General features: G+C 41.5%; 1 protein-coding gene across 5 annotated transcripts in view; it reads left to right on the top strand.

Annotated features, from left to right (window-relative positions):
- LDLRAD4 (low density lipoprotein receptor class A domain containing 4) overlaps positions 1 to 14,795 on the top strand; it is a 771,753-nt gene that overhangs the window by 253,180 nt on the left and 503,778 nt on the right. Inside the window, exon 4 of one of the 5 annotated variants that reach the window (XR_007519203.1) lies at positions 975 to 1,041. The exons of 3 other annotated variants lie outside the window; for them this stretch is intronic. Coding sequence is in view for 1 of the 2 variants with exons in the window: in XM_049900291.1 (XP_049756248.1) it covers positions 1,339 to 1,378 (40 nt within the window). In the remaining variant the exon portion in view is untranslated. One more of the 5 variants, XM_049900291.1, reaches the window with a different exon arrangement.

The following is a 14,795-nucleotide window of genomic DNA, read 5'->3' as shown; positions in this document are numbered from 1 at the left end:
GATATCGGTGTATTAGGCTGAGTTCTCTAGAGAAGCAAAACCAGTAAAGCATATAAATATGTATAAAGAGAGAGAGATTTATATCAAGGAAATTGCTTGCAAGGTTGTAGAGGCTGTAATGTTCCAGGTCCATGAGTCAAGAAAGAGGCTTCTCCTGATTCACATAGCCGCAGGGGCTGGCGAACCCAAGATTGGCAGGTCAGAGAGCAGGGCTGTTGCTCACAGGCTGTGAAGATAGACGAATCTCAAGATCAGCAGGCAAGACCACAGGTAAGCTGCTAGCTCAAGTCCCAAGAACTGGAGGGCAGACAAACAGGAGACAGCTGCAGGATCCAGAATGAGCAAAAAGCCCCCTGAGCCCTGCCTAAAAGACTGCCCACACTTGATGTAGGCCACACGCCCAAGGAACCCCCCCCTTCTACTGATTGGCTACTCACAGCAGACTCCATTATGGGGGTGATCACGTCTCAAATCTCAATAGGGAAGTGATCACAATATTATATGACTGCCAAAACACCGAGAATCATGGCCCAGCCAAGTTGACACACAGTCTTAGCCAACACAATCAGTCCTGGTTTTTGTCCCTCCTGGGAAGGCAGTGGATATGAACCTCCAACCCAGGCATCTCTGTCCCCACTTCTGAGACCTCGAGGCAGCAGCTGAGAAATTATTTTCTTCCTCAGAGAGTCTGAGCTCCGAGAGGCTGGGAGGGAGAGATGCCTAAGTAGCTATTCCGGAATTCCTAGTTCCTAGACTGGGGGGTGGATGCTCTTGTTTAGGGATGTGAGGGGCACTCAGCATGTTCCCCATGTCAAAGGCTATCAGGAAAGCAGCCATACTTGCTTCTTTGAAGGGTGGAGAGTGGACCCACTAGTCATTCTTAGGGTGGCTTTTTTTTTTTTTGATCTGCATAGCTCTATTAGTTTAATGTTTCCATAGCTCAACAGGAAAACTATCTTCTTTTTCCTTTCCAGTGACCTTGCCAGCAGGGAGAGGAACCACCCTGGCACACGGAACCCGGCCCCTGGAGAGGATGCTGGCTGCTGAGTGGCGGGCGACGACCCGGTTCTAGGAGGTGGGAGGAGAGACCCACGGGCTGGCCTCAGCCCCGAGCACCATGGCCACAGCCCTCTGGCTGGACGGCTGAAAGCCGTGTCTGGCATGTGGTTAGACTACGTGCTGTCCCCAGGAGCAGTTGCTCACGGCACCTGGGAGCAGGACAGTGAATGGGGCAGAGCATGGACTCTGACTCACTAAGATGGAAGTGACCTGAGGCCTCCTAGTAGTTTCCTCGCGAAGGACAGCTGGAGAGTCATAGTGCCTCGTCTGGGGAGCAGTATGCAGGAAGCTGGTTTCCAGGCCACAGACACTTTCACAGGTGAGACCCCTCACTTCCATAGGGATGTATTCAGTTCAGAGTTGGTAAGTGGTAAAATACTAAAACCCATTAAAAAAAAAATTCCACTGCCGGTGTGCCAATTCCAAAGGAAAGCGACTTGCTACATAAAATTAACGCACATTTGCACGTATAAGCTGAAACTGGTAGAGTCAGGGTCTCAGGCTTCTGTGGTGACAGATTTTGACAAAATGGTAGCGGGCTTTCCGTCTCTCTCCAAATAGGAATTTGAAAAAATGTCTGAGAGTTTATGATACGGCTTTGTCTGGTGACAAGGTGCACACAGTACCCTGAGATATGGCAAAAAAAAAAAAACCTGTTGCCATTGAGTCAGTTCCATCATAGCAACCCTATAGGTTAGAGTAGAACTGCCTCATAGAGTTTCCAAGGCTGTAATCTTTATAAAAGCAGACTGCCACATCTTTCTCCCACAGAGCAGCTGGTTGGTTTGAACTGTCGACTTTTAGTTAGCATCCGAGTGCTTTAACCACCACGACAGAAGGACTCCTAGGAGTGAGATACAGTTGTTGTTGTTAGGTACCAGTTGTGATTCATGGTGACCATAAGTACAACAAAACGAAACACTGCCGGGTTCTGCGCCATCCTCACAATCGTTGTTATGTTTGAGCCCGTTGTTGTGCCAACTGTGTCAATCCATTTGTTGAGGGTCTTGCTCTTTTTTCGCTGACTCTCTACCAAGCATGATGTCCTTCTCCAGGGACTGGTCCCTCCTGATAACATGTCCAAAGTATGTGAAACGAAGTCTTGCCATCCTTCCTTCTAAGGAGCATTCTGGCTGTACTTCTTCCAAGGCAGATTTGTTCGTTCTTCCGGCAGTCCATGGTGTATTCAATATTCTTCGCCAACACCGTAATTCAAGGACATCGATTCTTCTTCAGTTTTCCAAAGAACAGCATCAGGCTTGTGTTCTTTATTACAGAACTGGAGGCCCTCTGAGTGAATGGCTGATGAATTAGCCTTCCCTGCTTCCACAGCTTTACCCCTGTGCAGATGGGGGCGGGGAAGGGGGAAGATCAGTGGGACACTTGGCTTAAGGGGCCCTGCAGCCATAATCGTGCTCTTGCCACCAACTATGGTTGTTTGCACAGATGCAGGGAACTCCAGCCTCTTAGGCCCTGGGGCAGTCGGCTCTTTGGGGAATAATCTGAATCCATAGGTTCTGCCTAGAGAATTCCTGGTAGTCGATAGCCTAGCAGCTGTGATTACTGTTCTCTTTCCGCCTGTCCCTGGCTGTGCCCCCAGCCCCACCATCCCCTCCCCACATCTGCTCTGGGTATCAGCTGTTCAGACTCTTTCAGTAACTCCCAAGCTCAGATTTCCCAAGAACTCCATTTCTTTACAGCTTTGTTTTTCCTAGTTGCATCAGCCTACCTGAGTTAAAAGTAGTAGTAGTGATTGTGACAATGGCTGCGGGGTTTGGAGAACTTACTGGGAGCTTCACTGGTGTTTACTCATGCTCACTTTGCAGCAGCTCTGTCGTCAGCACTAATTTCCTCTTTTTACAGATGTGGACACTGGGCCTTTATACACCCACATTTTTGGATCTTATTTTTCCAAAACACAGCTAGTATTTAAAAAAAAAAAACTAAAACGTAATTACATTTTTATCATTCTAGATTTTCTGTCAGTTGACATGATTTCTCAGAGGAAACATTTTTGGCAGCAGACCTTGAGACTACTCCTAGCAGTATGTAATAGTCTTCTCAGCACTTCTCAAACTTTAACGCTCGTATGACAACCTGAGGCTTTTGTTACAGTGTAGGCTCTGCGTCAGGCAGGGCCTGGGGAGGCCGAGAGTCTGTGTCTCTAACCAGCCCTAGGGTTGCCAGTGCTGCTGGTCCAGGATGCATTTGGAGTGCAGGGTGAGGTCATTCCGGCGGCCCTTTCACCTCCTCCAGCACCACAGTGCCAGCCTTGGCTGCACACTGGAGCCGCCTAGACAGCTTTCCTGCCACCCAGCCCTACCTCAGAGACTGCTTTTTTTTTTTTTTTTTTTTATAATAACTTTTATTAAGCTTCAAGTGAACGTTTACAAATCCAATCAGTCTGTCACATATAAGTTTACATACATCTCACTCCCTACTCCCACTTACTCTCCCCGTCTTGAGTCAGCCCTTTCAGTCTCTCCTTTCTTGACAATTTTGCCGGCTTCCCTCTCTCTCTATCCTCCCATCCCCCCTCCAGACAAGAGTTGCCAACACAATCTCAAGTGTACACCTGATATAATTAGCTCACTCTTCATCAGCGTCTCTCTCCCACCCGCTGACCAGTCCCTTTCATGTCTGATGAGTTGTCTTCAGGGATGGTTCCTGTCCTGTGTCAACAGAAGGTCTGGAGAGCATGACCGCCGGGATTCCTCCAGTCTCAGTCAGACCATTAAGTTTGGTCTTCTTATGAGAATTTGGGGTCTGCATCCCACTGCTCTCCTGCTCCCTCAGGGGTCCTCTGCTGAGCTCCCTGTCAGGGCAGTCATCGATTGTGGCCGGGCACCAACTAGTTCTTCTGGTCTCAGGATGATGTAGGTCTCTGGTTCATGTGGCCCTTTCTGTCTCTTGGGCTCTTAGTTGTCATGTGGGCTTGGTGTTCTTCATTTTCCTTTGCTCCAGGTGGGTTGAGACCAATTGCTGCATCTTAGATGGCTGCTTGTTAGCATTTAAGACCCCAGACGCCACATTTCAAAGTGGGATGCAGAATGATTTCATAATAGAATTATTTTGCCAATTGACTTAGAAGTCCCCGCAAACCATGTTCCCCAGACCCCCGCGCTTGCTCCGCTGAGCTTTGAAGCATTCATTTTATCCCGGAAACTTCTTTGCTTTTGGTCCAGTCCAATTGAGCTGACCTTCCATGTATTGAGTGTTGTCTTTCCCTTCATCTAAAGCAGTTCTTATCTACTGATTAATCAATAAAAAAACCCTCTCCCACCCTCCCTCCCTCCCCCCCTCGTAACCACAAAAGTATGTGTTCTTCTCAGGTTTACTATTTCTCAAGATCTTATAATAGTGGTCTTATACAGTATTTGTCCTTTTGCCTCTGACTCATTTCGCTCAGCATAATGCCTTCCAGGTTCCTCCATGTTATGAAATGTTTCAGAGATTCGTCACTGTTCTTTATCGATGCGTAGTATTCCATTGTGTGAATATACCACAATTTATTTACCCATTCATCCGTTGATGGACACCTTGGTTGCTTCCAACTTTTTGCTATTGTAAACAGAGCTGCAATAAACATGGGTGTGCATATATCTGTTTGTATGAAGGCTCTTGTATCTCTAGGGTATATTCCGAGGAGTGGGATTTCTGGGTTGTATGGTAGTTCTATTTCTAACTGTTTAAGATAACGCCAGATAGATTTCCAAAGTGGTTGTACCATTTTACATTCCCACCAGCAGTGTATGAGAGTTCCAATCTCTCCGCAGCCTCTCCAACATTTATTATTTTGTGTTTTTTGGATTAATGCCAGCCTTGCTGGTGTGAGATGGAATCTCATCGTAGTTTTAATTTGCATTTCTCTAATGGCTAATGATCGAGAGCATTTTCTCATGTATCTGTTGGCTGCCTGAATATCTTCTTTAGAGAAATGTGTGTTCATATCCTTTGCCCACTTCTTGATTGGGTTGTTTGTCTTTTTGTGGTTGAGTTTTGACAGAATCATGTAGATTTTAGAGATCAGGCGCTGGTCGGAGATGTCATAGCTGAAAATTCTTTCCCAATCTGTAGGTGGTCTTTTTACTCTTTTGGTGAAGTCTTTAGATGAGCATAGGTGTTTGATTTTTAGGAGCTCCCAGTTATCGGGTTTCTCTTCATCATTTTTGGTAATGTTTTGTATTCTGTTTATACCTTGTATTAGGGCTCCTAGGGTTGTCCCAATTTTTTCTTCCATGATCTTTATCGTTTTAGTCTTTATGTTTAGGTCTTTGATCCACTTGGAGTTAGTTTTTGTGCATGGTGTGAGGTATGGGTCCTGTTTCATTTTTTTGCAAATGGATATCCAGTTATGCCAGCACCATTTGTTAAAAAGGCTGTCTTTTCCCCAGTTAATTGACACTGGTCCTTTGTCAAATATCAGCTGCTCATACGTGGATGGATCTATGTCTGGGTTCTCAATTCTGTTCCATTGGTCTATGTGTCTGTTGTTGTACCAATACCAGGCTGTTTTGACTACTGTGGCTGTATAATAGGTTCTGAAGTCAGGTAAGGTGAGGCCTCCCACTTTCTTCTTCTTTTTCAGTAGTGCTTTGCTTATCCGGGGCTTTTTTCCCTTCCATATGAAATTGGTGATTTGTTTCTCTATCCCCTTAAAATATGACATTGGAATTTGGATCGGAAGTGCGTTAAATGTATAGATGGCTTTTGGTAGAATAGACATTTTTACTATGTTAAGTCTTCCTATCCATGAGCAAGGTATGTTTTTCCACTTAAGTATGTCCTTTTGAATTTCTTGTAGTAGAGCTTTGTAGTTTTCTTTGTATAGGTCTTTTACATCCTTGGTAAGATTTATTCCTAAGTATCTTATCTTCTTGGGGGCTACCGTGAATGGTATTGATTTGGTTATTTCCTCTTCGGTGTTCTTTTTGTTGATGTAGAGGAATCCAAGTGATTTTTGTATGTTTATTTTATAACCTGAGACTCTGCCAAACTCTTCTATTAGTTTCAGTAGTTTTCTGGAGGATTCCTTAGGGTTTTCTGTGTATATAATCATGTCATCTGCAAATAGTGATAACTTTACTTCTTCCTTGCCAATCCGGATACCTTTTATTTCTTTGTCTAGCCTGATTGCCCTGGCTAAGACTTCCAACACGATGTTGAATAAGAGCGGTGATAAAGGGCATCCTTGTCTGGTTCCCGTTCTCAAGGGAAATGCTTTCAGGTTCTCTCCATTTAGAGTGATATTGGCTGTTGGCTTTGCATAGATGCCCTTTATTATGTTGAGGAATTTTCCTTCAATTCCTATTTTGGTAAGAGTTTTTATCATAAATGGGTGTTGGACTTTGTCAAATGCCTTTTCTGCATCAATTGATAAGATCATGTGGTTTTTGTCTTTTGTTTTATTTATGTGATGGATTACATTAATGGTTTTTCTGATATTAAACCAGCCTTGCATACCTGGTATAAATCCCACTTGATCAGGGTGAATTATTTTTTTGATGTGTTGTTGGATTCTATTGGCTAGAATTTTGTTGAGGATTTTTGCATCAATGTTCATGAGGGATATAGGTCTATAATTTTCTTTTTTTGTAATGTCTTTACCTGGTTTTGGTATCAGGGAGATGGTGGCTTCATAGAATGAGTTGGGTAGTATTCCGTCATTTTCTATGCTTTGGAATACCTTTAGTAGTAGTGGTGTTAACTCTTCTCTGAAAATTTGGTAGAACTCTGCAGTGAAGCCGTCCGGGCCAGGACTTTTTTTTGTTGGGAGTTTTTTGATTACCGTTTCAATCTCTTTTTTTGTTATGGGTCTATTTAGTTGTTCTGCTTCTGAATGTGTTAGTTTAGGTAGGTAGTGTTTTTCAAGGAATTCATCCATTTCTTCTAGGTTTTCAAATTTGTTAGAGTACAATTTTTCATAATAATCTGAAATGATTCTTTTAATTTCATTTGGTTCTGTTGTGATGTGGTCCTTCTCATTTCTTATTCGGGTTATTTGTTTCCTTTCCTGTATTTCTTTAGTCAGTCTAGCCAATGGTTTATCAATTTTGTTAATTTTTTCAAAGAACCAGCTTTTGGCTTTGTTAATTCTTTCAATTGTTTTTCTGTTCTCTAATTCATTTAGTTCAGCTCTAATTTTTATTATTTGTTTTCTTCTGGTGCCTGATGGATTCTTTTGTTGCTCACTTTCTATTTGTTCAAGTTGTAGGGACAGTTCTCTGATTTTGGCTCTTTCTTCTTTTTGTATGTGTGCATTTATTGATATAAATTGACCTCTGAGCACTGCTTTTGCTGTGTCCCAGAGGTTTTGATAGGAAGTATTTTCATTCTCGTTGCTGTCTATGAATTTCCTTATTCCCTCCTTGATGTCTTCTATAACCCAGTCTTTTTTCAGGAGGGTATTGTTCATTTTCCAAGTATTTGATTTCTTTTCCCTCGTTCTTCTGTTATTGATCTCTAGTTTTATTGCCTTGTGGTCTGAGAAGATGCTTTGTAATATTTCGATGTTTTGGACTCTGCAAAGGTTTGTTTTATGACCTAATATGTGGTCTATTCTAGAGAATGTTCCATGTGCGCTAGAAAAAAAAGTATATTTTGCAGCAGTTGGGTGGAGAGTTCTGTATAAGTCAATGAGGTCAAGTTGGTTGATTGTTGTAATTAGATCTTCCGTGTCTCTGTTGAGCTTCTTACTGGATGTCCTGTCCTTCTCCGAAAGGGGTGTGTTGAAGTCTCCTACTATAATTGTGGAGGTATCTATCTCGCTTTTCAGTTCTGTTAAAATTTGATTTATATATCTTGCAGCCCTGTCATTGGGTGCGTAAATATTTAATATGGTTATGTCTTCCTGATCAATTGTCCCTTTTATCATTATATAGTGTCCTTCTTTATCCTTTGTGGTGGATTTAAGTCTAAAGTCTATTTTGTCAGAAATTAATATTGCTACTCCTCTTCTTTTTTGCTTATTGTTTGCTTGATATACTTTTTTCCATCCTTTGAGTTTTAGTTTGTTTGTGTCTCTAAGTCTAAGGTGTGTCTCTTGTAGGCAGCATATAGATGGATCGTGTTTCTTTATCCAGTCTGTGACTCTCTGTCTCTTTATTGGTGCATTTAGTCCATTTACATTCAGGGTAATTATAGATAAATAAGTTTTTAGTGCTGTCATTTTGATGCCTTTTTATGTGTGTTGTTGACAATTTCATTTTTCCACATACTTTTTTGTGCTGAGGCGTTTTTCTTAGTAAATTGTGAGATCCTCACTTTCATAGTGTTTGACTTTACGTTAGTTGAGTCGTTACGTTTTTCTTGGTTTTTGTCTTGAGTTATAGAGTTGTTATACCTTTTTGTGGTTACCTCATTATATACCCCTATTTTTCTAAGTAAAAACCTAACTTGTATTGTTCTATATCGCCTTGTATCACTCTCCATATGGCAGTTCAATGCCTCCTGTATTTAGTCCCTCTTTTTGATTATTGTGATCTTTTACCTATTGACTTCCATGATTCCCTGTTATGTGTATTTTTTTTTTAATTAATCTTAATTTGTTTGTTTTTGTGATTTCCCTATTTGAGTTGATATCAGGACGTTCTGTTTTGTGACCTTGTGTTGTGCTGATATCTGATATTATTGGTTCTCTGACCAAACAATATCCTTTAGTATTTCTTGTAGCTTTGGTTTGGTTTTTGCAAATTCTCTAAACTTGTGTTTGTCTGTAAATATCTTAATTTCGCCTTCATATTTCAGAGAGAGTTTTGCTGGATATATGATCCTTGGTTGGCAGTTCTTCTCCTTCAGTGTTCTGTATATGTCGTCCCATTCCCTTCTTGCCTGCATGGTTTCTGCTGAGTAGTCAGAACATATTCTTATTAATTCTCCCTTGAAGGAAACCTTTCTTTTCTCCCTGGCTGCTTTTAAAATTTTCTGTTTATCTTTGGTTTTGGTGAGTTTGATGATAATATGTCTTGGTGTTTTTCTTTTTGGATCAATCTTAAATGGGGTTCGATGAGCATCTTGGATAGATATCCTTTCGTCTTTCATGATGTCAGGGAAGTTTTCTGTCAGAAGTTCTTCAACTATTTTCTCTGTGTTTTCTGTCCCCCCTCCCTGTTCTGGGACTCCAATCACCCGCAGGTTATCCTTCTTGATAGAGTCCCACATAATTCTTAGGGTTTCTTCATTTTTTTTAATTCTTTTATCTGATTTTTTTTCAGCTATGTTGGTGTTGATTCCCTGGTCCTCCAGATGTCCCAGTCTGCATTCTAATTGCTCGAGTCTGCTCCTCTGACTTCCTAGTGTGTTGTCTAATTCTGTTATTTTATTGTTAATCTTTTGGATTTCTACATGTTGTCTCTCTATGGATTCTTGCAACTTATTAATTTTTCCAGTATGTTCTTGAATAATCTTTTTGAGTTCTTCAACAGTTTTATCAGTGTGTTCCTTGGCTTTTTCTGCAGATATCCTAATTTCATTTGTGATATCATTAAGCATTCTGTAAATTAGTTTTTTATATTCTGTATCTGATAATTCCAAAATTGTATCTTCATTTGGGAAAGATTTTGATTCTTTTGTTTGGGGAGTTGGAGAAGCTGTCACGGTCTGCTTCTTTAAGTGGTTTGATATGGATTGTTGTCTCCGAGCCATCACTGGGAAACTAGTTTTTCCAGAAAATCCGCTGACTGGTATGCTGGCTCCAGGCTCTGGAAACAATCGCTGCTTCCCCGTATTAGTTCGTTCTCCGTCTCTAAATCTGTGTTTGTTGTTCAGGGTTCGTAGATTGTTATGTATGTGATCGATTCACTTGTTTTTCCGTGTCTTTGTTGTAAGAGGGATCCGAGGTAGCGTCTGCCTAGTCCGCCATCTTGGCTCCGCCTCCCAGAGACTGCTTTTTAATTGGTCTGCTCATCGCCAAGACTGACCACATCAGTATCTGCATCCTTCATACTAACAAGACCTCCCAGGGCCTCTGGTTTGAGATGCTGATAGCCAGCACTGTCCAGAGAGAAGCTTTGGAGGGGAAGAGTGGCTTGGGAAAGTAAATTCCGAAAGAAAGGAACTGACTGGTCCCATTCATTCACAGGGAGGGTAGGGTTAATCCGCCCATTCTTTAAAAAAGCCATTGAGTTTGTATATTATTTGTCACAGACAGATGCATATAGACATTTTAGCTGCCTGCAGGAACATAGTTTTAGCTTTCTGATATCTCTCAAGGGAATAACTAGATGGTAAAATAAAGGAAATAAAATACCTGGTCTTCTCTGGAGGTGGGCCCCTGTGGACTTTGCTTATCATTTTTATTCCTTGATGGCTGTCCTCATCTTTCTTTGCCCAAATAGTTTGTAAAAGCTACTTATGATGTGAAAGTACTGACCCTCTCTCCTTGTCCAGGCAACAGGTCAGAGCTGTAGTTTAGATGGAGGGGGCGTAAGAGTGGGTTTGCTGTTCTTATGTTTTGAGTGTAGTATTTTCTTATCACAGGGCAATTAAAGATGCCAATATCTTGGTTTCTGGAAGTGAAGGCGCGGTGATTTTGCTGATTCTCAGGCTCGTGGAAAGGAATCTCCACTTACTGTTGTTGTTAGTACTGTCCAGTCGGCTCTGACTCGTGGTGACCCCGTGTACCACAGAACGGAACATTGCCTGGTCCTGTGCCAGTCTCCCTGATTGTGGGTGTGCTCAAGTTTGTTGTTGCAGCTGGTTAAGAGCTTGGCTGCTAACCAAAAGGTTGGCAGTTCAGATCCACCAGCTGTTCCTTGGAGACCCTATGGGGCAGTTCTACCCTGTCCTATAAAGAGACTAGAATTCGAAATCAGCTCTAGGGTAATGGGTTTGGTTTTCCAGCGCGGGGACTCACCTTCCAACACGTATCCGACAACATTCCGTTGTGATCCGACAACATTCCGTTGTGATCCGACAACGTTCCGTTGTGGTCCCCAGGGTTGTCATTGGCTGATTTTTGGGAGTTGATCACCAAGCCTTTCTTCCTACTCTTAGTCTGGAAGCTCCACTGACACCTGTGTGCTATGGGTGACCCTGCTGGTATGTGGAATACTGGTGGCGCAGCTTCCGGCATCAAAGCACACAGGAGGACACACTGACGGATGGCAGTGAGGTCTCGTCTCAGGTGTTCCAAATGGTGAAGAGTTGGGGGCATTTCTCTTTGCTTTTAAATCTTAAGTTTTAGGGCAAGGCCCGAGTCATTAGGTATTTAACCATACCTGTAGGGTTAGAAGCTCGGCTACTCATCAAAAGTTGACAATTCAAATCCACAAGGTGGTCCTTGGAAACTCCATAGGGCAGTTCTACTCTGCCCTATAGGGTTGCTGTAAGTTGGAATTGACTTGACAGCAACTGGTTTGGTATTTTTTTTCCTACTTAAAGGAAGTTTTCGCTTTATATCTTATGTCTCAATTTGCTATGGTGCACTGGGCCCTCAGGATTATTTCGAAGCAGTGGGCCGGGAGACTGCTCGTGACCCCTGTTTGTGGAGCAAGCATGTGGCTTCTTTAGGTTGTGTGTCCCAGGGTCCCAGGGTCACCTTAGGCAGATGGAAATTATGGCCAAGGTGATGGGGCTGTGGAAGCTTGGACCCCTTGCGGCACACACTGCTGGTTTTCCTGTGGGGGTGAAAGTCCTCTCACATGCTGACCCTGTGTGAGTGCATGCATACTCGTGTAGATACAAATGGCAGATTTCACAACCTAGTTCTGGTTTTCTTGGTCTAATGCTGGCACATGAAAACAGGTACATTGTTTTCACTTTTTCTGAGCACATGTAACTTAAAAATTTTTAATTTAAATTAAAAAATTTACACACTTCTATTTTATAACAGAAACTTAGTTTTTACCTTTTAGGAATAATATCTACTCACTGTAAGAGAACTTTGAAAACACCAAAAAGTAGAAAGAAGAAAGATGATTGCCCATACATAATCTTGCCATATGCAGCTTTCCACTGTTAACATTCTGGTTTATATCTTTCAGTCTTTTTACCTATGCAAATTCCTTCTTTCAGAACTGTGTTCATAATATATATTCAATTTCATAACCTGATCACTCCCCTTTAACATTATATTATGAGCATTTTCTATGTTCTAATTTTTTTTTTTTTGTAGATAATATTTTATTGTGTTTTCAGTGATGGTTTACATGGCAGTTTAGGTTCCCATTCAGCAATTCCTACACAGGTTGTTCAGTGACATTGGTTAAGTTATTCACAATGTGTGAACATTCTCATTATTTCTTTTCTAGTTGTTCCATTAATCTAGTTTCCCTGACCCCTTACATTTTTCATGTTTGTTTTAAAGTAATTATTGACTGTTTGGTCTCATAGAGGTGATTCTTTAAAGGAACGCAGTATTTACTGGTGATATTCATTATTTTGTGAGCTAATCTGTTATTTAGCTACAAGGTGACCTCAGGGGTTTGCTTAGGTTCAAGGTTTGAGGAGTATCTGGGAGTCTTGGGGAGTTCTCCAGTATCTACCAGTCCAGTAAGCCTGCTTTTTTTTTGTTTAATTTAAGGTTCTGTTCCACATTTTTCTCCCAGTCTGTCAGAGTCCACCTATTGTGGCCCTAATTAGAAGGGTTGGTAGTGGTAGCCAGGCACCATCTGGTTCTTCTGGTCTCAGGTAGATGCAGCCGTGGTCCGTGTAGTCTTGTCGACTAGTTTCTTCTTTGAGTCTTTGGTTTCCTTCTTTCTCTTTTGCTCTGGACAAGTAGATATCAATAGTTGTCCCTTAGATGGCTGCTTGAAAGGTTTTAAGACCTCAGACACTATTCACCACACTAGGAAATAGAACATAACTTTATAAACTATATTATGCTGCTTGACCCACGTGTTCCATAAGACTATGGTCCTAATCCTTCAAAACCAGAAAAACAATCCTGTGAGGTATTTGGTTATATCTAAGAAGTATCCATAACTGTGCCCTCTACCAGATTTATTCATATATATATACACATATACATATATATGTGTATATATATACACACATATACATACATATATACGTGTATATATGTATGTGTGTGTATATATATATATACATATATATATATATATATACTCGTTAGATACCCTCTAGTCGGTTCCTAGTCATAGTGACCCTTTGTACAACAGAGTGAAACTCTGCCCAGCGCTACAACATCCTCACAATTGTTGTTTTGTTTGGGCCCACTGTTGCAGCCACTGTGTCAATCCGTCTTGTTGAGGACTTCTTCTCTTTCGATGATCCTCTACTTTACCAACCGTGGTGCATTTCTCCAGGGACTGGTCCCTCCTGATAACATATCCAAAGTACGAGAGACAAACTCTTGCTATCCTCGCTTCCAAGGAGCACTCTGACTGTAATTTCTTCCAAAACAGGCTTGTTTGTTCTTCTGGCAGTCCACAGTATATTCAGTATTCTCTGCCAACACCATAATTAAAAAGCATTAATTCTTCTTTGGTCTTCCTTACACTCTCTAGCTTTCACATGCATATGAGGCAATTGAAAATATCATAGCTTGGGTCAGGCTCACATTAGTCCTCAAAGTGACATCTTTACATTTTAACACTTTAAAGAGGTCTTTTGCAGCAGATTTGCCCAATGCAATAAGTCGTTTGATTTCCTGACTGCTGCTTCTTTGGGCATTGAGTAGATCCAAGTAAAATGAAATCCTTGACAACGTTAATCTTTTCTCAGTTGATCGTGATGTGGCTTATTGGTCCAGTTGTGAGGATTTTTGCTTTCTTTATGTTGAAGTATAATCCATACTAAAAGCCGTAGTCTTTGATCTTCATCAGTAAGTGCTTCAAGCCTTCTTCACTTTTAACATGCAAGGTTGTGTCATCTGCATATCGCAGGTTGTGAATGTGCCTTGCACCAATCCTGATGCCACATTCTTCTTCATATAGTCTACCTTCTCTGATTTTCTGCTCAGCATGCAGACTGAATAAGTATGATGAAAGGGTACAGCCCCAATGCACACTTTTCTTGATTTTTAAACCATGCAGTATCCCCTTGCTCTGTTTGAACAACTGCCTCTTGGTCTATGTACAGGTTCCACATGAGCACAATTAAGTGTTCTGGAATTCCCATTCTTTGTAATGTTATCTATAACTTGTTATGATCCACACAGTCAAATGCTTTTGCATAGTCAATAAAACACAGGTAAACCTCTTTCTGGCATTCTCTGCTTTTAGCTAAGATCCATCTGACATCAGTAATCATATCCCTCGTTCCAGTTCCTCTTCTGAAGCTGGCCTGAATTTCTGGCAATTCCCTGTTGATGTACTGATGGAACTGCTTATGAATGATCTTCAGCAAAAGTTTCCTTGTGTGTGATATTAATTATATTGTGTGATAATTTTCCCATTCTGTTGGATCACTTTTCTTGGAATGGAACAAATATGAATCTCTTCCAGTCGATCAGCCAGGTAGCTGTCTTCCAAATTTCTTGGCGGAGATGAGCGAGCACCTCCAGTGCCACATCTGTTTGTTGAAACATCTCAGTTGGTATTCCGTCAATTCCTGGAGCCTTGTTTTTTGCCAGTGCTTTCAGTGCAGCTTGGACTTCTTCCTTCAGTACCATTGGTTCTTGATCATATGCTACCTCCTGAAATGGTTGAACGTCCACCAATTCTTTTTGGTAGAGTGACTCTGTGTATTCCTTCCATCTGCTTTTAATGCTTCCTGCCTAATTCAATATTTTGCCCCTAGAATCATTCAGAATTGCAAGTTGAGGTTTAAATGTT

The sequence above is a fragment of the Elephas maximus genome, chromosome 11 (genome assembly GCF_024166365.1).
Source record: "Elephas maximus indicus isolate mEleMax1 chromosome 11, mEleMax1 primary haplotype, whole genome shotgun sequence".
Classification (NCBI taxonomy): Eukaryota; Metazoa; Chordata; class Mammalia; order Proboscidea; family Elephantidae; genus Elephas; species Elephas maximus.
The sequence above is the reverse complement of the archived record's forward strand: the minus strand, read 5'-3'. Positions and strand labels throughout refer to the sequence as shown.